We start from the raw sequence: 24,081 nt of genomic DNA on the forward strand, positions 1-24,081 counted from the left end.
AATAGGATGTTTTGATGTAGAATAAAACTTCACGTAAAATGTACTAATAGGGTCAGTTTAAGGAGTGCCCTCAAATATCAGTCTAGTTTCTTCACCAGGGAGTATGTATCAGTGGTGTAAAAACACTTTAAAGTACTACTTAAGTAGTTTTTGGGGGTATCTGTACTTTACTATTTATATTTTTGACTACTTTTACTTCACTACATTCCTAAAGAAAATATTGTACTTTTTACTCCATGCATTTTACCTGACACCCAAAAGTACTCATTACATTTTGAATGCTTAGCAGAACAGGAAAATGGTCCAATTCACACACTTATCAACAGAACATCCCTGGTCATCCCTACTGCCTCTGATCTGGCGGACTCATTAAACACAAATGCTTCATTTGGAAATGATGTCTGAATGTTGGAGTGTGACCCTGGCTATTCGTAAATGTAAAAAATAAGAAAATGGTGCCGTCTGGTTTGCTTAATAGAAGGATTTTGAAATGATTTACATTCTACTTTTGATACTTAAGTATATTTAAAACCAAATCCTTCCAGACTAACTCAAGTAGTATTTTACTGGGTGACTTTTACTTGAGTCATTTTCTACTACGGTATCTTTACTTTTACTTAAGTATGACAATTGGATACTTTTTCCACCACTGGTATGTATCATGGTCACTTCTGCCCTCTAGCGGTAAGAACAACTCCAGCCCTGTCCTCTCCAATCTCTAGTAAAACATGCAGATGGGAGTGAGTTGACAAACTGTTGACATTAAGAAAAAGCACATACCTTTTACATAGGGCACTTTTAATTGTCTACTGTTTAACCATCTTAATGTATCTATGTACTCATTTATAAATGTATTATGTTTTAGTCATTATGTGAAGCACTTTGCACTGCATTGTACAGAATTTGCTTTATAAAGAGACATTCAGCAATCAAAAAAAAGTAACGGTATATTTTATTTAGTAAATGCATTCAGTAGTTAATACAGAGGACACACTGTTGACATCATCCATCTCTCTGCTGCATTTCAAGTAGACCAACAAAGCCCACAATAAGCCACTGAACATTTACATTCAATATGGAGGACATAAGTGTTCGGTATTAGTGTAAATCATGAAAAATAATGGTCATGTCATCCATGTCACGTTTAAGATTTAAATTGTAAGTAAAATATGTTGCATTAGATATTTTATTCATTCATTAAATTTACTTGATTATATTTTGATTTAAAAAGGCAATTTTGCCATTGAATATAGGCGTACAAAATAACATCTCACAGGTAAGAGTGCATAGTATAGCAGATCGTTCATTAACTAAAGCAAAGGTCACAAAGGGTTTTAAAACCACATTCAGGTGGGGTTTCTTGGACACACATTGACGTGCCTAATCCTGGACTAAAAAGCATTTAAAAAAAGTGGAGATTCTCCATTGAGTTTGTGTTTTACTCCAGGATTAGAATTAATCTGTGATGGGAGACTGCCCGTCAAAATTTCAGCCTTTTAAATAAACAAAAGTAAATGACAGCAGCAGAAATTCACTACGATCTGAAAAAGTCAAGCACAGTCTAAATCACTCACTAAAACGTCAAACCCTGGCCTAAACACCTCTCGGGTGGTCAATTTATCTAAGTAATTAGTACAGTGGCTATTCGGACAAAAAGCCATAATTAACAAATGAACACTTTCCCATTGTATATGAATACATCCCTTGACAAATCAGCAGATGCAGGCATTCTGGGTCAGTGATATTTAGAATGGAAAGTGACAGTGGAGTAAGGCGACAGTGGCTCCATGGCGTTCTGCAGGAGCATGAGGGGGGGGGGCTCCCTCCTTATGGTGCGGTGGCCACTTTGGGGAGCTCTTCCTCGGGCAGCTGTTCCTCAGACAGCTGCTCGTAGGGGAGCAGGTCCTCCTTGTCGCTGAGGAGGCGGTGGTCACGCTGCAGCCTGGAGCGCCGGATGGTGATGAGGATCAGACCCACCAGGATCAGGGCTGAAATCACTGCCAGCGTAGCCACCAGGAAGAACGCTGGAGGGGAAGGAAGAACGCATTTATTTATTGAGTACACTCCCCTACGTATTTATTTGGACAGTGAAGCTAAAAGTTTTAATTTGGCTATATTCTCCAGGATTTTGGATCAAATGTTTTATGAGGCAATAGTACAGATATTTTACCACTTAGAAATTAAATCACTTTATGTATCTAGTCCTCCCATTTGAAGGTGCTATAAGTATTTGGACAAATTGAATAAAAAAAAACATCACATTTAAGAACCACTTTACTTAGTACTCTGTTAAAGCACCTTTGGCAGTGATTACAGCCTCGAGTCTTCTTGGGTATGACGCTACAAGCGTGGCACACCTGTATTTGGGGAGTTTCTCCCATTCTTCTCTGCAGATCCTCTCAAGCTCTGTCAGGTTGGATGGGGAGCGTTGCTGCACAGCTATTTTTAGGTCTCCCCAGAGATGTTCGATCGGTTTCAAGTCCAGGCTCTGGCTGGGCCACTCAAGGACATTGAGACTTGTCCCGAAGCCACTCTTGCACTGTCTTGGCTGTGTGCTTAGGGTCGTTGTCCTGTTGGAAGGTGAACCAGTCTGAGGTCCTGGGCGCTCTGGAGCGGGTTTTCATCAAGGATTTCTGTACTTTGCTCCATTCATCTGTGCCTCGATCTTGAATAGTCTCCCAGTCCCTGCCGCTAAAAAATATCCCCACAGCAAGATGCTGCCACCACCATGCTTCCGTAGGGATGGTGCCAGGTTTCTTCCAGACGTGACGATTGGCATTCAGGCCAAAGAGTTCAATCTTGGTTACATCAGACCAGAGAATCTTGCAGGCTGTCATGTGCATTTAACTGAGGAGTGGCTTCCGTCTAGCCACTCTACCATAAAGGCCTGATTGGTGGAGTGCTGCAGAGATTGTTGTCCTTCTGGAAGGTTCTCCATCTCCACTGAGGAACTCCGGGCTGTCAGACTGACCATCGGATTCTTGGTCACTTCCCTGACCAAAACCCTTCTTCCCCGATGCTGCAGAAATGTTTTGGTAACCTTCCTCAGATCTGTGCCTCGACACAATCCTGTCTCTGAGCTCTACGGACAATTCCTTCGACCTCATTGCTTGGTTTTTGCTCCGACATGCACTGTCAACTGTGGGACCTTATATAGACAGGTGTGTGTGTGTGCGCGCCTTTCCAAATCATGTCCAATCAATTGAATTTACTCCAGATGGACTCCAGTCAAGTTGTGGAAACATCTCAAGGATGATCAATGGAAACAGGATGCACCCAAGCTCAATTTTGAGTCTCATTGCAAAGGGTCTGAATACTTATGTAATATTTTTTTTAATTATACATTTGCAAAGATTTCTCCCCAAAACATTTTTGCTTTGTCATTATGGGGTATCGTGTGTAGATTTCTGAGGATATATATTTTTTAATACATTTTAGAATAAGGCTGTAACGTTACAAAATGTGGAAAAAGTCAAGGGATCTGAATACTTTCCGAAGTATGTATGTTTGAAAATAACCTCAAAAAGGTGACATTCTGTCTGTACTGGCGCTGAAACATTTAATCTCAAATCCAAAAGTTGTAGCGTCACTGTCCAAATAAATACGTAGTGGATTATACAGTGAGTGTACAAAACATTATGAACACCAGCATTTTCCACTGACTAGGTGAAAGCTGTGATCCCTTATTGGACGTTAAATCCACTTCAAAATCAGCGTAGATGAAGGGGAGGAAACAGGTTAAAGAAGGATTTTTAAGCCTCTAGACAATTGCGAAATGGCTTGTGTGTATGCCATTCAGAGGCTGAATGGGCAAGACAAAAGATTTAAGTGCCTTGAAGAGGGTATGGTAGTAGGTGCCAGGCGCACCGTTTGAGTATCAAGAACTGAAACACTGCTGGGTTTTTCCTCGACAGTTTCCCTTCTGTATCAAGAATGGTTCCAAAGGCCGACCAGCCAACTTGACAACTATGAGAAGCATTTGCGTCAACATGGGCCAGCATCCCTGTAGAGCACTTGACACCTTGTAGAGTCCATGCCCTGACGAATTGAGGCAAAAGAAAGGTGTTCCTAATGGTCTTCTACACAGTATATTCTCAGTGAATGTATCGGTTGTTCGTTATCGCTCTTTGGTTTCACATCACGTGGTGTTGTCTATAAGTGTCTAATTTTATCAATGAGACCAACTCAGTGGCTTGTGGATAGTGTCCGCCCTCAGATTGAAAGGTTTGGAGTTGGATCCCCGGCCGGGTCATACCAAAGAACGTACAAATGGGGCCTGAGGCACTCAGCATTAAGTAGACAGATTGGTGGTAATGCAGACTAGCGTTCTGTCCGGGGGTTGTACTTGTACCTCAAGCTGCAGAAACAGGAGATGGGCTCCTGCTCCTATGAGCCATTCCGACTCGCACAAGCCAAGTTCATATACTACACCCCCCCCCCCCCCCCCCCCCCCCCCCCCCCCCCCCCCCCCCCCCCCCCCCCCAAAAAAAATATGAATCCCAAACCTCTTTAGAGACTCTCCTGAAGTTGTATTCAGAACTGTTAAGTGCTGCTATATCACACCCGGTGGAACACAACCCTTTAAACCTCCCAGCCAGCCTACAACTTAAGGAAGGTTTGCTTACCTGGTGTCATCCGGTTACGGCCATTGTGGTGCCCATGCTCACCTGTGAAAAGGATGGAATCGGAAAAGAGAAAAATATATCACTACATCCACTTCATCCTTGCCTCACGTGAACATCCTTCCAAATTTCATCTTGTTGACTATTGAAAGTCTGAAGACCATGAATATTCAATTTGGTGTTGGAATGGGAGCGCAGGCATTGAACGCTCACATTTCATTGTCTCCAAGTAGGAAAGTTGAATTCCTCTCCCAGTCCCTGGTGTAAAGCATACTGAACTCTAGGATTTTGCATGTGCTTAGCTCCATCCCATTTATTTTATCCTGAAAAGCTCCCCGGTCTTTGCCAATGTCAAGCATACCCATACCATGATGCAGCCACCACCGTGCTTCAAAATAAGGCGGCAGTTACTCAGTGACGTGTTCTGTTATATTTTCCCCAAACATAAGGCTTTGTATTTAGGCAAAAAAACGTTGTTCCTTTGCTGTTTTTTGCAGTATTACTTTAATGCATGTTTTAGAATATTCATATTCTTTTCAGTCTGTTATTCAAGCGATTATCGTGGTTAAGTGCCTAGCGATTAACTGATATGTCGGTTGTTTTGTTTTTTAAAACTAATTGAACAATGTTTCAATTATTAGAATTCCATTTAGCCAAACTCGGCTAGACGAACCGAACGGGTGTGCTAACATACTTCCTTAAAAGACCTTCGCTTGAAAAACTTGTAAAAAAAGCAGCAATAGTACTGTTTGTCCATTTTGAGCCTGTAGTCACTTCTTCCAAGTCAGAATTAATCAAAGACTACTCAAAAAAAATCTGTCATTCATTTTGACGTTGCCGAGATTTTAGTCGCGCTATTTTACATCTAACCAAGATGTTTGGTGCAGTATTATATTATATAGATGTGCATGAAAATGAGTTGTCTCTCGTTGAATGACAACGAAGACTTTATTGAAGAACCTCTGCTGTTGACCAAATCACCGACGAAAGGGTGTTAACTTGGTCTCCAAACTTCAGCTTGCCTCCAGAAAAGAAATGTGCCCCAACACCCGAAAAAACCCTCACCGAAGTCCAAAACGTTGCAAAATGTCCTAATACTGCACAAACTCTTCTGAATTGTTTCGGGAGGTGGGAAGCATAGGAACACCTCAACTCCGTCATGGTTAGCTGGACAAAGCCAGCCGAAATAAATTTAGTTTTGAGATAAACGCCAAAAATAAGGTCTGTTGTAAACACAAGCTTAGGAGATTTTTACAAGTTTCGTTCTGAGATAATCGACATCAGCTAATGTCGCTGTGAATTTCTCATAATTCATAAAATGTCACGTTAACCTATGGATATTATGTCATAGAACAAAAGGTATAAAGATATCCTAAGCCGGTGTTAACCTCAGGCCTTATTTCTGGAGTTCATCCCTAAACCCTATTCTTTCCCTATGGGAATGGCTGAACGAACCAGATAACTCATTTCCGGGTTTTAGGACTACAAGCTGAACGAGCTCTATTGAGCTGCAGTTGCTCTAGATATAAATATGATCACGCACGAACTGTGCAATGTTTTCAACAGGCCAATGTTCTACAAAATTGATCACGTTTTCTGTGATAAACTAACTACAATGACCATAATCCATTGCTACTTGTCCGGTCTGTTTCTTTTACGACCTGCTATGTAAGAGACAAGAATGTGGGGATCGAGAGGGGATACATAGAGAGCAGTCGCTTCGCAAAGTATTGGTATTCAGCAGTTATGAATGTATGCTTATTTACTTTGAAGAATTACTAAAATAGTGACGTTGTCAAGACAGCAACTCTATAGAGAAGAGATGACTTGGAATTAAATAAAGCCATCGAATAAAACACATGTAATTCACACGACTATTTTAATGAAATATTTGTTGTGTATAACTGACGGTTAATAAGTGATAAGTGATAAGCAGTCATGGGAAGTCACTACCACCATAAGACATATATTAATTGTTTTATTCCGTGTTACAGAATTCAACCACATAATGCAGAGTGCATTTAATGTAAAAAAATTTAAAAAAACGCGATTGTTAAAAAAAATAATTATCGAACCAACCTCAAAAAGCACTAATCATTCAGCACGATCGTGGAGTAACTACAATGTTGTTGATCCATCCTCAGTTGTCTCCCTTCACAGCCATCAAACTCTGTAGCTGTTTTAAAAATCACCAATGGCGACATTTCCTTCCTACCCTGCAGCTCAGTTCGGAAAGACTACTGATTCTCTGTTGTGTCTGGATGGCTTTAATACATCCTCCACAGCATCATTATTAACTTGACAATGCTTAAAGAGACATTACATTTGTTATTGTTACCAGTCACTGCCCTTCTTTATGAAGCTATTGAAAAGCTCCCTGGTCTTTGTGTGTGTATGGGGGACAGAGGAAGGGTTAGTCATAAAACAAAATCATGTCTACCCTTATTATTTCACACAGAGTGAGTCCATGTAGCTTATTATGTGATTTGTTAAGCCAAATGTTACTCCTTAACTAATGTAGGCTTGCCTAAACAAAGGGGTAAATATTTATATTAATTTGTAAACATTTGTCAAATTTTCTTTTCATTTTGACATTATGAAGTATTTTGTGTACGTCAATGACAAACACAATCACAACGAAATCAATTTCAATCACTTTTCACGCAACAAAAATGTGAAATATTCCAAGGGGCATTTTGAACTCTGTGAGAAGGCTGAAGCTAACTTAAAATCACTCCCATAACCACACAATTTATATTATCATCCCATTTGTCATATCGCTGAAATGCAGTCCATCCTTACCGTCCTCTCCAGTGCACCGGGCCATGCATTCGTCCAGTGTGTGGTAACGGTTGCTGTTTCCTTTGCAGCCACCGTAGATGAAATGCTGGCAGGTGCTAGTGCTGTGGTCAAAGTAGAAAAAAGTGAAGGCAGCACGGCAAGGGCCCGAGTCCGAGGCCACCACGCAAGCATCTGTGGAGGAGAGGAGGAGCAGGGGACAATCGAAACTGATCACAAACCTGATAACCTCAACTTGTGAAAAAGGCAATCACATCAGAAAGGACTTGTTTGAGACTGATCCCAGAACAGCTAACTACACTGTGCAGGGGGAATGGTTTACACTGAAACGCAACATAAAAAGGAGCTAGCCAAAAGCCATACTGCAGAAATATATGTCCTCTATCCAGTTACCTTTATATTCAATGCGCTTGTCTTCTGTAGCTTTGTTTGCACCAGACCCTTTCCTTCCCTTAGAGCCAGGGATGACGGTCACTGGAAAGATTAAAAATAAGTCAATGTCAGAGGGGGAGGGGTTGCTGGGTGGGGAGGCCTGTTGGGAGGTGAGTAGTGTCAGGTAATAAATGGGAGGAGGTGAGAGAGGGGGAGGTTGAAGAGCACCTGTGCAGGTGGCGAGGCACGTCTCGGCGGTATCATAGTTGTTCTTGTTGCCAAGGCAGCCTCCGTAGGTGAAGGGCTGGCAGGCGCCGGTGGAGCTGTCGTAGTAGTAGTGGCGATGGGAGGCGCGGCACGGCCCCGTTTCTGGACTGGCCTGGCACAGCTCTAATTGGACAGGAGAAAAAGTTTGAAGGTCAGCCCCACTAAAACAGGAAGTGACAGATTAAGAGAGAATAGGAAGGAGAGAGAGCATATCATTCACTAAACACAGTTATCAATTTAAATTTACAGGGAAGGAAAGACAACAGGAATAAAAAGAAACAGGAGTGAAACAAATAGACAACTTGCCGATAAAGTCATCTGATGTCATCTTGGGAAGGAGATCCTCAGAACTGGCAGGATCCTCAGAACTGGCAGGATCCTCAGAACTGGCAGCTAGGGACCCATTTTAACGTTAGTCAAAAATGTTTGAATTACAGTGATCCCACACTACACTGTCACCATGGATACAGTATGTTGACCTGTGCTGTAAAAATCACATGCTTCCCAGCCAGTGTACTTGAATAGGCCAGCACTTCTACTTTTGGCATAGGAAAATAACCTCAGCGAATCAGAGATCAGCTTCCCTGTTATTAACCAATGATGCAATGTGTCAAGACAAATTTATTTAGCTAATCTTTGTAGTAACAAAATGCACATATTCAGGATTCAGAGCATGTCTAGGAGTTAGGGCTGGGCGATATAACATTGTTTTTGCACAATATTCCAAATGCCTGTATCACAAGAACCTGTTTTCTTATATATATTTTTTACATCTACGTCCACTTGTTCTCATGTTGTCTTTTTGGTCTTGTCCTTCCTAGCTGTCAAAGTACCAGGATGTTGTCTCTGGTTTTTAATCTGAATTTAGAGAACTGAATTTGAAAACTGAATCTGAGAAGTTGAAGATATGAAACTTTGATAAACTTGAAATTATAGGTTGTAAACTTGATAAAGACAAATGCAATGTTTACCATATTGAAACTGTATGTATGTATGTATGTATGTATGTATGTATGTATGTATGTATGTATGTATGTATGTATGTATGTGGAAAGTATTCAGCCCCCTCTACTTTTTCCACGTTACATCACAGCCTTATTCTAAAATGTATCAAATACATTTTTCCCCCTCATTAATCTACACACACACACACACAATACCGCATAATGCCAAAGTGAAAAACAAGTTTATTAAATGTTTACTAACACAGAAGTGGCTTCCAGACGAAAGCCACTCCTCAGTAAAAGCACCTAAAGACTCTCAGACCATGAGAAACAACATTTGCTGGTCTGATGAAACCAAGATTGAACTTTTTGGCCTGAATGCCAAGCTTCACATCTGGAGGAAACCTGGCACCAACCCTACAATGAAGCACGCTGGTGGCAGCATCATGCTGTGGGGATGTTTTTCAGCAGCAGTGACTGGGAGACTAGTCAGAATCGAGGGACGGATGAACAGAGCAAAATACAGAGAGATCCTTGATGAAAACCTGCTCCAGAGCACTCAGGACCTGACTGGGGCGAAGGTTCACCTTCCAACAGGACAACGACCCTAAGCACATAGCCACTCCTGCGTTGTCTTTGCTTCGGGACAAGTCTCTGAATGTCCTTGAGTGGCACAGCCAGAGCCTGGACTTGAACATGCTCGAACATCTCTGGAGAGACCTGAAAATAGCTGTGCAGCAATCCAATCTGACAGAGTTTGAGAGGATCTGCAGAGAAGACTGGGACAAACTCGCCAAATACAGGTGTCAAGCTTGTAGCGTCATACCCAAGAAGTCTCAAGGCTGTAATTGCTGCTAAAAAGGTGCTTCAACAAAGTACTGAGTAAAGAGTCTGAATACTTATGTAAATGTGATATGTTTTTTTATTTGTTGAGTTTGGGTTTTCGCTTTGTCATTATGTAGTATTGTGTGTAGATTGATAAGGGAAAAATGTATTTAATCCATTTCAGAATTAGACTAGCATAACAAAATGTGGAAAAGGGGAAGGGGTCTGAATACTTTCCAAATGCACTGTATCTTGAAATCGATCATAAGTCAGGAAAAAAATATGATTTTAAGGCCATATCGCCCAGCCCTACTTGGAGCAGAGCCTTCAGAAAGTATTACATTTTTTGGGGGGCTCTAACCAGAAGAGAAAGAGTGGGAGGCCCCGGTGCACAACTGAACAAGAGGACAAGTACATTAGGGTCTAGTTTGAGAAACAGACGCCTCAAGTCCTGAACTGGCAGCTTCATTAAACAGTACCCGCAAAATGCCAGTCTCAACGTCAACAGTGAAGAGGCGACTCCGGGATGCTGGCCTTCTAGGCAGAGTTCCTCTGTCCAGTGTCTGTTCTTTTGACCATCTTAATCTTTTATTGGCCAGTCTGAGATGTCTTTTTCTTTGCAACTCTGCCTAGAAGGCCAGCATCCCGGAGTCGCTTCTTCACTGTTGACGTTGAGACTGGTGATTTGCGGGTACTATTTAATGAAGCTACCAGTTCAGGACTTGAGGCGTCTGTAGTTCTTCAATTCAAACCACAGGTTCTAAAATGGGATTCAAACCCAGAGACAGCCATTGCAAAATGTTTATTTTGTGGTCCATTAACAATTTTCATGCGCGCTTGGGGGTTATTGTCTTGCTGGAAGATCCACTTGCGGCCAAGCTTCAGTCCACAGGCGGGAGCAACCAGATTTTGGGCTAAAATGTCCTGGTACTAGGTAAAGTTCATGATGCCGTTGACCTTAACAAATGGACCAGTGGAAGCAAGACCCACCACTATATTTTACAGTAGGTATGGGGTTATTTTCTTCTCATGCATCCTTATTGACACTGACCATATCACCGGTTTCAATCCGAGTGCCAATGCCGTTTAACAGACTCCAGGCGTTCACATTTGTTGGATGACATGAAAATAGAGCTCTTTGACCACACACACTGTACTCTACTGTACTTTGATGTACAAACTTATGAAAACGTCTACAATTGGTTCAGATTTGGTCCGGTCCAACCAAATTGTCTTGTTTGGGGGCGGAGCTCATTAAAATAATAGCCAGTGTATAGAATAAGACCCAAATATGCAAAAAAAATGGATATTGTAGATTTGTACCTTTGTTTACTTATTTAGGATGCTTCACTATGATGAGAATTACATTCATATCCATAATTATGCATTTATGTGTAGTACAGCTCAAGGACCCATGATGAAATTCCGTTACCGTAAATAAATCCAACTTATTTACTGTAGTTCATTAACCAAAAGAGACACTCCATTCTTCCTGCAGACATCTTTCAATCTTGTTTTAAGATCACATACATATTTGAATATACTAGATCCTTTGGCAAGACATTTTCACTAGAGTTACCCATCTCCTTTCTCACTCCCATCTACTAGTCCAAGAAGAATTTGGAAAACAATGCCAGAAGGCTCACATGACCCAAAGGAACCAGAGAAGACGTTCATTGGACGGTCGTGGAAGTAAGCCTGAGCTACAATAGACACAGCACAGATATGATCCGATATATACATATTAGCTCTAACCGCAAGAGCCTGACCATGAGCAGTTGATCCCGAGGTGAGACTTTGTAGAGCACGGCTCAAGCCAACCCTTGTGAAAAATGCAGTTCATCTCATCGTATAGAGGTCGCTTAACCGGTTTGGTATAGGGCAAGTTCAAACAATCATAACACTAGCTATGCACATGACAAACACTCTACACCTCAAAAAGGATGATGTAAAACTAACTAGCTTAGTAGTTGAGACTCACATTATAATGGTTCTGGTTCTGTTTTATTGTTCCAACTGAGCCTTTAAAAATGATCTATGAGTTAATTGTGGCAGTCCTGGTGAGAGCTTGATGGTTTTTGCGACTGCACTTGAAGAAACTTCTTGAAATTTTCCAGATTGACTGACCTTCATGTCTTAAAGTAATGATGGACTGTTGTTTCTCTTTGCTTATTTGAGCTGTTCTTGCCATAATATGGACTTGGTCTTTTACCAAATAAGGCAATCTTCTGTATACCACCCCACCTTGTCACAATACAACTGATTGGCTCAAACAAATTAAGAATAAAATTAATTCCACGAATTAACAAGGCACACCTGTTAATTGAAATGCATGCCAGGTGACTACCTCATGAGGGTGGTTGAGAGAATGCCAAGAGTGTGCAAAGCTGTCATCAAGGTAAAGGGTGGCTACTTTGAAGAATCTCAAATATAAAATATATTTTGATTTGTTTACTACATGATTCCATATGTGTTATTTCATAGATTTGATGTCTTCACTATTATTCTGCAATGTAGAAAATAGTAAAAATAAACAAAAACCCTGGAATTAGTAAATGTGTCCAAACATTTGACTGGTATTGTACACATAATACCCCATAATGACAAGGTGAGAACAGGTTTCGACATTTTTGCAAATGTATATAAAAAAATATATAAAAATAATCAATGCACCGATATTACATTTTTGGCCGATACCGAAAGTCGATATTTTCCTTGGCCCAAAAAAACGATACCAATATAAAAAAAAAAATGCGGCCTATTAAGCATTCTAGTACAGGTAAATAGTTAACACACACACACAGCAGTCTAAGTCAATGCATCTCAGTGCAAGAGGTGTCACTACAGTCCCTGGTTCGAAATCAGGCTGTATAACATCTGGGTGTGATTGGGAGTCCCATATGGCTGCGCATAATTGACCCAGCGTCGTCCGGGTTTGGCCGTCATTGTAAATAAAAATGTTCTTAACTGACCTGCCTAGTTAAATAAAAAGGTTACACACACAAAAGTTATTTTGTTGACATTTACATATGGCCCCATTACCAGTAAAACGTCATCAAAAACCTATTTCTATGGAACACCGTTTGGGTCTTTGCGTGTCAAAAAAGATGCACGTTAAATAAGCTTGTTGACCAATCAGGACCGGAATAGGACTACACGTCACATTATTTAACACATTCATCAATTTTTTAAGTATTTATTACACTATCACTCGTATTTCATGTCACACCGATTCATCGACACGTATGCTATGATGCTGGTAAAATTGTCTCGTGCACCTACAGTGCTGGTCATAAAAAAAAGCTAGCTAGCTCATAGATGCAAACAATGTTCTTCCCCAAAAACATAACAAACGACAATCTGTTTAGGTAGCTATTGTTAGCTAGCTAACTATATAGCCAGGTGTCATCATCTAAAATAACCCTAATTTATAAGACGGTTCTTATTTTATTAATGGTGGTCGGACCCATCTATGTGAAGCTAGACACAATAAGAATTAGCCACAATAGTGGACTTTGCGGTTATCCTTCGAAATAAAAGTATGCCATTGACAGTGATGCAAATTAATACAAATAGTAGAATTATGCCATAATTGAATAGATCATGCTAAACGAGGTTGGAATGTTATATAAAAATCAACAAATGAGATTGTTAATTTGACAAATTTGTTGAAATCACACTGGATGTATTAAACTTTAGAATTGCATTGTGGGCAAACTTATTTCACTGTACAGCCTTACCTACAGTATGGTTTGTGGATCAATGACATGGGGTATCAGTCTACTCCGTGACACCCAGAGAACATTAGCGCCGTAGGTGCTAATACGACCCACCACTGCGACCTGTATGCCCTAGTCGGCTGGCCCTCGCTACATGTTCGTCGTCAGACCCACTGGCTCCAGGTCATCTACAAGGCTATGCTAGGTAAAGTGCCGCCTTATCTCAGTTCACTGGTCACGATGGCTACACCCACCCGTAGCACGCGCTCCAGCAGGTGTATCTCACTGATCATCCCTAAAGCCAAAACCTCATTTGGACGCCTTTCCTTCCAGTTCTCTGCTGCCTGCGACTGGAACGAATTGCAAAAATCTCTGAAGTTGGAGACTTTTATCTCCCTCAACAACTTTAAAAATCTGCTATCCGAGCAGCTAACCGATCGCTGCAGCTGTACATAGTCCATCTGTAAACTACCCACCCAATTTACCTACCTCACCCCCATACTGCTTTTATTTATTTACTTTTCTGCTCTTTTGCACACCAGTATCTCTTCTTGCACATGATCATCTGATGATTTATCACTCCAGTGTTAATCTGCTAAATTGTAATTATTCGATTTATTGCCTACCTCATGCCTTTTGCACACATTGTATATAGATTCTCTTTTTTCTACCATGTTATTGACTTGTCTATTGTTTACTCCATGTGTAACTCTGTGTTGTTGTCTGTTCACACTGCTATGCTTTATCTTGGCCAGGTCGCAGTTGCAAATGAGAACTTGTTCTCAACTAGCCTACCTGGTTAAATAAAGGTGAAATAAAAAAATAAATAAAAAGGTCTTATTGCGGGACTCTGAAACAACTGAATTGAGCCACATTTATTGTCAACCTATGTGTATTTAACACTATTCCTGAGGAAAACAATACTGCGTGGATTTGAGTCTGATTACTCTGAGGAGGACATTGGGGAAAAAAGATAGTGTATTGAGTATACTGTTACCCCATTTCATTGACCCCCAATCCTTAGGTAAAGCTGTGCAGTGCAATATGAATGTCAATACACACAATAGACTGACTGGGAAGGTGATTTCACACAGTCAGTCCCGCGATAAGAGCTATAACTCTAAAATTTGTCAACTCTTCACAGTTGGGTTCTGTGGGTGTCACGGAGTAAACTAATAGCCCATTTCATTGCTTCACATTCCAACCTTGTTTACCATTATCTAGTCTAAATAAGGTATGTTTCCACCAATTGTAACCTTCTGCATTACTTTCAAATATGCACTTTTATTTTGAAGGCAAACTGCAAATTCCACTATTGTGCATAATCCTTATTGTGGCTAGCTTCACAGCTCATAACACGGTCCGGTCGAGCTTCACTAGCCAGATGAAGCTAGCTGGCTGCTTATAACGTTAGCTTTGGGCAACAGGGTTAAGTAGCTGGCTAGCTATTTATTTTCATGAACTGAAGTAAAATTTCAATAGGCGAACAACAAATCATTGCTAAGAATAACAAAAATGACTGCAGTTTCTACTGGTCATTGTTTTCAGGCTGGTTGTATTGTTGGTAGCTAGGTACCAAGCTAAAGCTAGCTAGCTACCCCAGAAGTTGTGGTCGAACAAATAAATGGTTTATTACCAACGCGGTATTGTAAACACATCGTTCGTGGCCGGTGTTAGAATACTTTTTTGTACAGCGTTGACAGTGCTACTGATAGTAGTGGTGGCAGTTGGCTTGCAGGTTCAAATTCAGAACACACAACATTCTATAATAGAACTTTTTTGACATGTCAAATTAAAAGCTTATTTAACGCGTCAATAGGGTTATTGTCAAATAGTGTTATTTGACGTGTATCTATCTTTATTGACACGCAGACCCAAAAGGCGTTACATTGTATGCCGTGAAGCTAATAACAGTGACGCTATTACTGTGTTAACTCCGGTAGGGCAACATCTGAAAAATAGCACCCTTGGTAGCGTGTACTGGTGCTCGACCAGTCACGAACGCCATCATCACCCACGACAGAACGGTTGATTGTCAAGGGCAATTAATTCCATCATCTTGGTGTTAATGGATTTCGCCTTTGAGTTGTCTCGCAGAAATGTTCTTACTCTTTCAAATGACTGCTCGACTTGTTGACTGCCTGATGCACACAGCAGACATTGTTCATGCCGTTATTACATCATGTACCAACGTTATATAGGTATGGATGTCAGCTCTGACATCGGTTTTGCACATCGGCATTAAAGTAGACGTCGGGCAGATATAGATGTACGCATTTTTACCTAATATTGTCCGATTCCGATATGTTCACCGATATATCGTGCATCCCTAATTCAAACCGTTTGCTATGAGACTCAAGATTGAGCTCAGGTGCATCCTGTTTCTATCGATCATTCTTGAGATGTTTCTACAACTTGATTGGAGTCCACCTGTGGTAAATTCAATTGATTGGACATCATTTGGAAAGGCACATGTATGTATGTATGTATGCATGTATAAATAAAATGGTCCCACAGTTGACAGTGCATGTCAGAGCAAAAACCAAGCCATGAGGTTGAAGGAATTGTCCATAGATCTCCAATACAGGATTATGTCGAGGCACAGATCTGGGGATGGGTAACAAAACATTTCTGCGGCAGTAAAGGTCCCCAAGAAGACAGTGGCCGCCATCATTCTTTGCCACCTGGCCAAACTGAACAATCAGGGGAGAAGGGCCTTGGTCAGGGAGGTGACCAAGAACCAAATGGTCACTGATAGAGATCAGAGTTCCTCAGTGGAGATGGGAGAACCTTCCAGAAGGACAACCATCTCTGCAGCACTCCACCAATCAGGCCTTTATGGTAGAGTGGCCAGACGGAAGCCACTCAGTAAAAGGCATGACAGCCCGCTTGGAGTTTGCCAAAAGGCACCTAAAGGACTCCCAGACCATGAGAAACAAGATTCTCTGGTCTGATGAAACCAAGATTAAAAACTCTTTGGCCTGAATGCCAAGCGTCACATCTGGAGGAAACATGGTACCATCCCTACGGTGAAGAATGGTGGTGGCAGCATCATGTTGTGGGGATGTTTTTCAGCAGCAGGGACTGGGAGACTATTCAGGACCAAGGGAAATATGAACGGAGCAAAGTACAGAGAGATCTGATGAAAACCTGCTCTAGATCGTTTACCTTCCTACCGGTTTTTGCTTTGTCATTATGGGGTATTGTCTGTAGATTGAGTGGAAGAAAAAGGCAGTTCAATCCATTTTAAAATAAGGCTGTAATGTAACAAATTGTGGATCAAGTGAATGGTCTGAATAGTTTTGGAATGCACTGTATATTAATGTAAAACAGATCCAGCTTCTGTTCCCTGTTTAAGTTTTTGGTTAATAGCCTATAATAATCCTCCTCCTCCATTTTCCTTGATCTCCTTATTGTTATTACTTTCATGATCATGTCATTGTCATTAGTAAGCTTAGTATAGCAGCCTTGTATAACCACCATCGACCTGTAGGCCTAAGAGCACATCCCGTTTTAGTTTTAATACCATAACTTACTCAGGCCTATATTGCAATACTTATTTAGGCTACTGTACCAATCATTTATTCATTCATGTCATCACGAGTCATTCATGATGTGAAATGCAATCAAGCATTGCAGTTTTAAAATAAAACAAAGCGACCTTTGAATAATTAGCGTAAAAAATAGATAGGCCTAAACCGTTCCGTTTCGGAAATTGCATTCATGAATGAATGAGACCGTTTAGTCTTCGCTGTAATGAAGGCTTTACTAGAAACTCTGGCACGCTTATAATTTATTTGGTGTTTTTTACATTATTCCAAACAGTCAGAAATGATTTTTTTGTAATCTAACACCTGTTTGGCACACATAGGCCTAATATGCACACAGAGCTTGCTCCATACCATATTTTACACAACTAAACAAATTTATTCCACACATTACTTCCCCTTTACCTCATGCACAACTAGTAAACATTCCCCCATTTCAAGTTTGTCATGTCCTCTGCAGCCATTTTGCTGTCAAGTGTTACTTGCTGCAGCAGGGAGGAGAGGGACAACGGGTGCTAGTTACACAGTCTCTCGCTGTCTTTTTAAAAATGTTCTGAGCCAGACGGCAACATCAAATCAATTGCGGTTGGACTGCCTTTAGTCATGTGTGTCTTCATTATTTTGTCAAACAGTTCCCTTAATGCATCAGAAAAGCTCAATGCATATACAGTAGATGATTTGATGCAAATACATGGGATGTCTATATATGGAAAAATACATGGTTAAACATTTCGAGTGGTCGAAAGAACAGACACATTATTTATTGTCGGGGACAGCCATAAATTCTATTTTTCAGTAACCTACTCATATAGTAGGAAACATAGACATGAGTTGGACTAGAAGCCTGCTGGACTGATGTGAAACACTTAAGGATGCACTCCACCAGGACCCTAGTGGAGTGAGTGTGTCTGAACACAAGCCACAGATGAATTTTGGCCCGTCTCCCTGTCCCTCCATGGGGTGCACTGTGGTGGAGGTTTCTGTGGTTTGGAGTGGGACACTTAATTGAACAGTAGATAACCACTTCAAGAGGCTTAATGCTCTGTGTATGACCACTGACAACACTTGTGACCTTAAGGAGAAGATTCTATTTTGACCATTTTTTAAAAGGACAACAGTATATGCAGTAAACTGCCATAGTGATGCACGTTAGAACTTTACACGTTCCAAGCTAACAGAACTACACTTGAGACTCAAATTTAATTAACTTTAAATTGTAGACCGAATGTTGTCCCACATCCCAAACATGCTCAATGAGTGACATGTCTAGTGAGTATGCAGGCCATGGAGGAACTGGGACATTTTTTAGCTACCAGGAACTGTGTACAGATCCAAATTGTGTTCGTTGTCCGTAGCTTATGCCTGCCCATACCGTAACCCCACCACGGGGCACTCTGTTAACAATGTTGATATCAGTAAACCGTTGGTCCACACGACGCCATACAGTCTGAGACATCTGTAGCATTGTGTTGTATGATAAAACTGCACATTTAGAGTCTCTTTTTATTGTCCACAGCACAAGGTACACCTGTGGCATCATGCCATTTAAACAGCTTCTTGGTATGCCACATCTGTCAGGTGGATGGATTATCTTGGCAGAGGAGAAATGCTCACTAACAGGGATATAAAGAAAAGTGTACAAAATGAGAGAAATGGAACATTTCTGGGATATTTTATTTCAGCTCATGAAACTAACACTTTACATGTTGCGTTTATATTTTTGTTCAGTGTAGAATACACAAGATGCACTATCGAAATTTGGTTGTGCATCAGCAGGTTTTCTATTGTTGTCAGTCACTCAATTAGCCGATGAGTTCCAATTTTTTTTGGGCCCCCACCCCCATCAAAGTTGCCCATCCCTGCCCTACAGCAAAGCAACAACAACAATAGAACCACTACCAATTGCTGTGAAAAAGACAAGGGAATTCACTAAGCAGTAGAGCCTGCTGAAAAAGGTGTTGACAAAATCATTCTGTGTTTTGGCAGTTTGAGTTGAAACAAAACACGTACTGCCAAATCCAGTTCAGGAGTTAGGACTTTGTGAGATTAAATGCACATTAAAAAATGATCAACAATACACAAGTTGGGGCAGGGGGAAATGTAAGATGTAGAGGAAAAAAATGATATTGGTTGGCCTAATTACCAAGAAAACATACTTAACCCTAACATGGCCTGTCTTTTAACCCGGGGCATTTACACAGTGACAGAATTACACTGACTCAGATTTTTCACAGATTTTTATATTTATTTTTTTATATTTATTTTTTAAACCATTGACTTCAAACTATGCACAACGATGACTTTGAACAATTTACACGGTAAATTTAAACATTTTAAAAACTGTGCAGATGCAAAGTTGGGTAACAGAATTACAGTAAGAGAGACCTCGTTTTTATTCTGTTACCAAACTTTGCATCTGCACAGTTATTCCCAGTAAATGTTTTTCAAATGTTTAAATTTACTGCGTAAATTGTTCAGTCGTCGTCATTGTGCATAGAGTTGTATGGAAGGAACCCACTACCCTGGGCATGCAGAACTTATCTGTGGGAAGAGGAAAGAGCCGACAATAGTTTAACACTGAAGCTGGTCACGATGACCAGCTCAATTCACAAGGAAACATTGCTTAACTTCTTTATGATAGGGGGCAGCATTTTCACTTTTGGATGAATTGCGTGCCCATAGTGAACTGCTAATATATAATATATAAGTATTATTATTACTATTGGATATAAAACACTCTGAAGTTTCTAAAACTGTTTGAATGATGTCTGTGAGTATAACAGAACTCATTTAACAGGCAAAAACCTGAGAAAAAAAATCCAAACAGGAAGTGAGAATTCTGAGACTGGTCAATGTTCAACTCATCGCTGATTCAATTCCCTGTAAGATATGGATCCGTTTGCACTTCCTACGCCTTCCACTAGATGTCAACAGTCTGTAGAACATGGAATGAAGCTTAAGCTGTGTTTGGGGCAGGATGGGAGGGGAATGAATGAGTCAGTGGTCTGGTCACGCGCTTTCCTCATGATATCGCCTTGCGCTCCATAACTTCTACAGACATGAAGGAATGCTCCGGTTGGAACGTTATTGGATATATATGATAACAACATCCTGAAGATTGATTCTCTACTTAATTTGACCAGTTTATTCGACCTGTTATATAACTTTTTGAAGTTTTCGTCCGAGTTTGCCTGCATTTGCGCGAGCGTTTGGACATGTGCACTAAACATGCTAGCAAAAGTAGCTACTTAGACATAAGTAATGGACATTATCGAACAAAACAACAATTTATTGTGGAACTAGGATTCCTGGGAGTGCATTCTGATGAAGATGATCAAAGGTAAGGGAATATTTATGATGTAATTTCGTATTTCTGTTGACTCCAACATGGTGGAGAAATGTTGTTATGTTTGAGCGCCGTCTCAGATTATTGCATAGTGTGCTTTTTACGTAAAGTGTTTTTGAAATCTGGCACAGCAGTTGCATTAAGAACAAGTGTATCTTTAATTCTATGTAAAACATGTATCTTTCATCAAAGTTTATGATAAGTATTTCTGTTATTTGACGTGGCTCTCTGCAATTTCTCAGGATATTTTGGAGGCATTTCTGAACATGGCGCCAATGTAAACCGAGATTTGTGGATATAAATATGCACATTATCGAACAAAACATAAATGCTTTGTGTAACATGATGTCCTATGAGTGTCATCTGATGAAGATCATCAAAGGTTAGTGATTAATTTTATCTCCATTTCTGCTTTTTGTGACTACTATCTTTTGCTGGGAAAATGGCTGTGTTTTTCTGTGGCTATGTACTGAACTAACAATCGTTTGGTGTGCTTTCGCCGTAAATCCTTTTTGAAATCAGACATGTTGGCTGGATTCAAAACATGTGTAGCTTTAATTTGGTGTCTTTCATGTGTGATTTCATGAAAGATTGATTTTTATAGTAATATATTTCAATTTGGCGCAGCATTTTTTCTGGCTTTTGGTCAAGTGTGACTACCGTCCCACATATCCCAGGGAAGTTAAATGCTTAAAAAGTGCAATTTTTATAGTCAAAGAGTAGTAAATCGTGAACTTCATTGGTCAAGATGAAAATATGATTAACAACAATACAAGTATAAATAAAATGTACGTTGAGGGCCTAGCTGCCAAAGGAAAAAAAAAATCACCTTTCTAGGAGGGGAGTTAGTAGGCCTGCTGTAGGTCTCTCAAGCTTTTATTTACCTATGATTTACATACCGAGTGAAACCATGAGAGCTGGTTTCAAACAAACAAAACAGGACAAAAAGAGCTGACCCGAGTCTCTCCACACCTATGGAGCAGGGTGGACACATAGGACGGTCAAAACCACAATGTGGTTCATAGCATTTCAAATGAGAGACAATGTGTATTGTAGGCATGTTTGTGTGTCCCAGCACACATTACTACAGACATGTATATTCTGGGACTTTATTACAGGTCAGAAAAACATTCCATCCGATTACACAAATCAATCCTGTTGTGCACATGCAAACCTGGTTGACTGGTTGGCCCAGTCTCTTACGGCGTTCAAAACAACTGCGAAGTGGGAACTCGGAAATCTCCGACTTCCGAGCGTTCAAGACAACTGGGAACTCGGAAAAAAAGACCTCCGAAAGGGAAAAAAATCGTTTCACGCTCATCAAACTCGGGAACTCGGGCCACTTTTTAGACTAGAGCTCCGAATTTCGTCATTATTTGACCTCGTTTTCCGAGTTCCCAGTTGTCGTGAAAGCAACATATGTCCCCATGAAAGCTCACCTATCAGGAAGTAAGTGTGCGTGCCAGAGAAATTGGGTGGAGCTGCTACAAACAACAACTTCCTGTAAACTCCAATGGGAGTCAATACCCCAGGCACAGAAAAAAAAAAACTTTCCTAATTGTTCCACTTTGGAAAACGCACCTGGCCTGGCTACGAATGTATGACTGTATGCAAAGCAGTGCATGGCGTATGTGAGATGCACACACAGCACCATTGATCGATCTAGAAATAATGAGAATGAAATCCAGAAGAATGAGCACAGGTCGCTACTAGGATAATGTGTATGGGAAGAATCAAATAGAGAAAATACTGTATAAACTTGAGTGGTGGTCCACAAGTCATTTTCTCACTTAAACTGACCGAGGCGCTAGAGTCCAGGTCATATTGAATTACTAGAGTGCTTAACTTACACTATGACTCCTTAGGTAAAAAAGGATTGCAAAACCAGGACAGAGCTGGGGAATGGTCCTCTGCCACATGACACCCCCCCCCAAAAAAATAGGCTATTGGCAAAGTGCTGATATAGCCTAGGCTAACCCAACGTTAACGTTACTTGGCTAAAGCAGTCCCTAGAAGTGCCAATGACGCACCTGAATTTCCATTGTCCTAAAGACCAATATGCATACCTGGTGAGTTGACTTCCCTGGGGACAACAGCTTCACTAAGACCGTCAACTTCGACTTTCGTAGTCTTGGGCTGAGTCTTTTTGCGGTAGACCTTGAACTGTGTATCGAACTGTAACACGCAGACGTCCTTTCCATCTTTCATGCAGCTGACGAGAAAACACTCCGATGTTCCATCCGCTGGGGTTCCAATCAAAGCGAGCTGACAGTCCTGGTTGCCGCAGCACGCATCCTGACACCCCTTGCTGTCTGATATCTCTGGCAGGTGAGCCAAATGTCTGGCTCCAGCTTCAAGGGATTTTGGGTCAAGACCTTGGTCGGGGTTGGTGTCCACATCCCAAGCGCATCCTTGTTTCTCTTCGTCGAACTGACCGCGGACCAGTACCGCCCGCAGTAGGAACAGTACACCACAGCTCCACACCTGTTTCATTGTTTTTTTCCCCCCGTGAAAGCCTTCGTCCAGGTAAATAATCGTCTTCCAAATAAGCTTTTCTTGATCGAAGTAGCAATTTCTCTTAGGCTATAAGAAGTAAGTTGAACTACTTCCCTGTTGAAGCGACTTCCCTTTGTCTTGAATTCACCGTAGCCGAGGTGCTCTTTTCCCCGCCCACGGAATAATGAACAAGGTCACGTTCAGTCACCAAACGTTTTCGAACGTTGCAGATATAAATGTTGTGAATAGTCAACGTGATTCCTCAACCTGGTCTCAGAGCATTCCGTATTATTCTGTACGTAAATTCAATACAAGTATATTATGTTTCGTATGGTATGTATTCATTTTTGGATTTCCAACATCCATGTCGTATGATATGTTACGTATTAGAATTCAAATGATATGCTATGCATTTTCTAAAAGTACATATGTTATGAATTTGCTAAACGTGATATGTTACGAATTCTAATCTGTTGTGGCTAATGTTAGCTAGCTGGCTAAGGTTGGCCAGGGGTTAAGGTTATGAGTTAGGTTAGGGGAAGGGTTAGCTAAAATGATTAAGGTTAGGGGAAGGGTTAGCTAACATGCTAAGTAGTTGCAAAGTAGCTACAAAGTAGTCATAGTAATTTGAGTGTCCCGGATTGACATTTACTATGTTACGTCTAGAGACCAGGCTAGATTCCTAATGACATAGAGAGGATTATTTGTTCATATTTCTATCTGAATGTTCCAACCCGTTCCGTCCTGCTGAAGCGCCCCAAGGGTCCTTATGGGCGTGACGTCAGGTTGAACTTTTTCAAAATGTCCCTCTTCTGTGTTCTTTTGCGTGACATTCAGACGTATCAGATATTTACTTAGCCATTGTTAGGCCTTGCGATTCGTTCAATCTAATCACTAGTTGAGTTATTTTGTTGTTGTCGTAGACTAACACAGCTACTGTACCTGAATACAGGTAGTCTACATTACACTCTCCCAATAGAGAATCCATTTTATTTAGATACCACAAGATGTCACCATTACCCTTCTGCCATAAACTTGATATCCAGTGGTACATGGAATGTCACCCCACTAGAGTGCAGTCAAGAGCAAGAAAAAGTACGAAAAAGACAGACACACTCAAAGGTTGGAGCATAGGACAGCCAC

The 24,081-nt window shown here is 40.8% G+C and overlaps 1 protein-coding gene across 1 annotated transcript; it reads right to left on the reverse strand.

The window, feature by feature from the left end:
* Positions 1-935: 935 nt before the first annotated feature.
* LOC129821959 (kunitz-type protease inhibitor 1-like) lies at positions 936-23,176 on the reverse strand. The gene is made up of 7 exons (XM_055879735.1): positions 22,509-23,176; positions 8,367-8,453; positions 8,022-8,183; positions 7,815-7,895; positions 7,425-7,595; positions 4,626-4,667; positions 936-2,024 (listed from the first exon to the last, which is right to left on the reverse strand). Exons 1-7 carry the CDS (start codon positions 22,933-22,935, stop codon positions 1,828-1,830), a joined length of 1,167 nt encoding a protein of 388 aa, XP_055735710.1. The 5' UTR covers positions 22,936-23,176; the 3' UTR covers positions 936-1,827.
* Positions 23,177-24,081: the final 905 nt, after the last annotated feature.

This window comes from Salvelinus fontinalis, chromosome 24 (assembly GCF_029448725.1).
Source record: "Salvelinus fontinalis isolate EN_2023a chromosome 24, ASM2944872v1, whole genome shotgun sequence".
In the NCBI taxonomy this organism is placed as follows: domain Eukaryota; kingdom Metazoa; phylum Chordata; class Actinopteri; order Salmoniformes; family Salmonidae; genus Salvelinus; species Salvelinus fontinalis.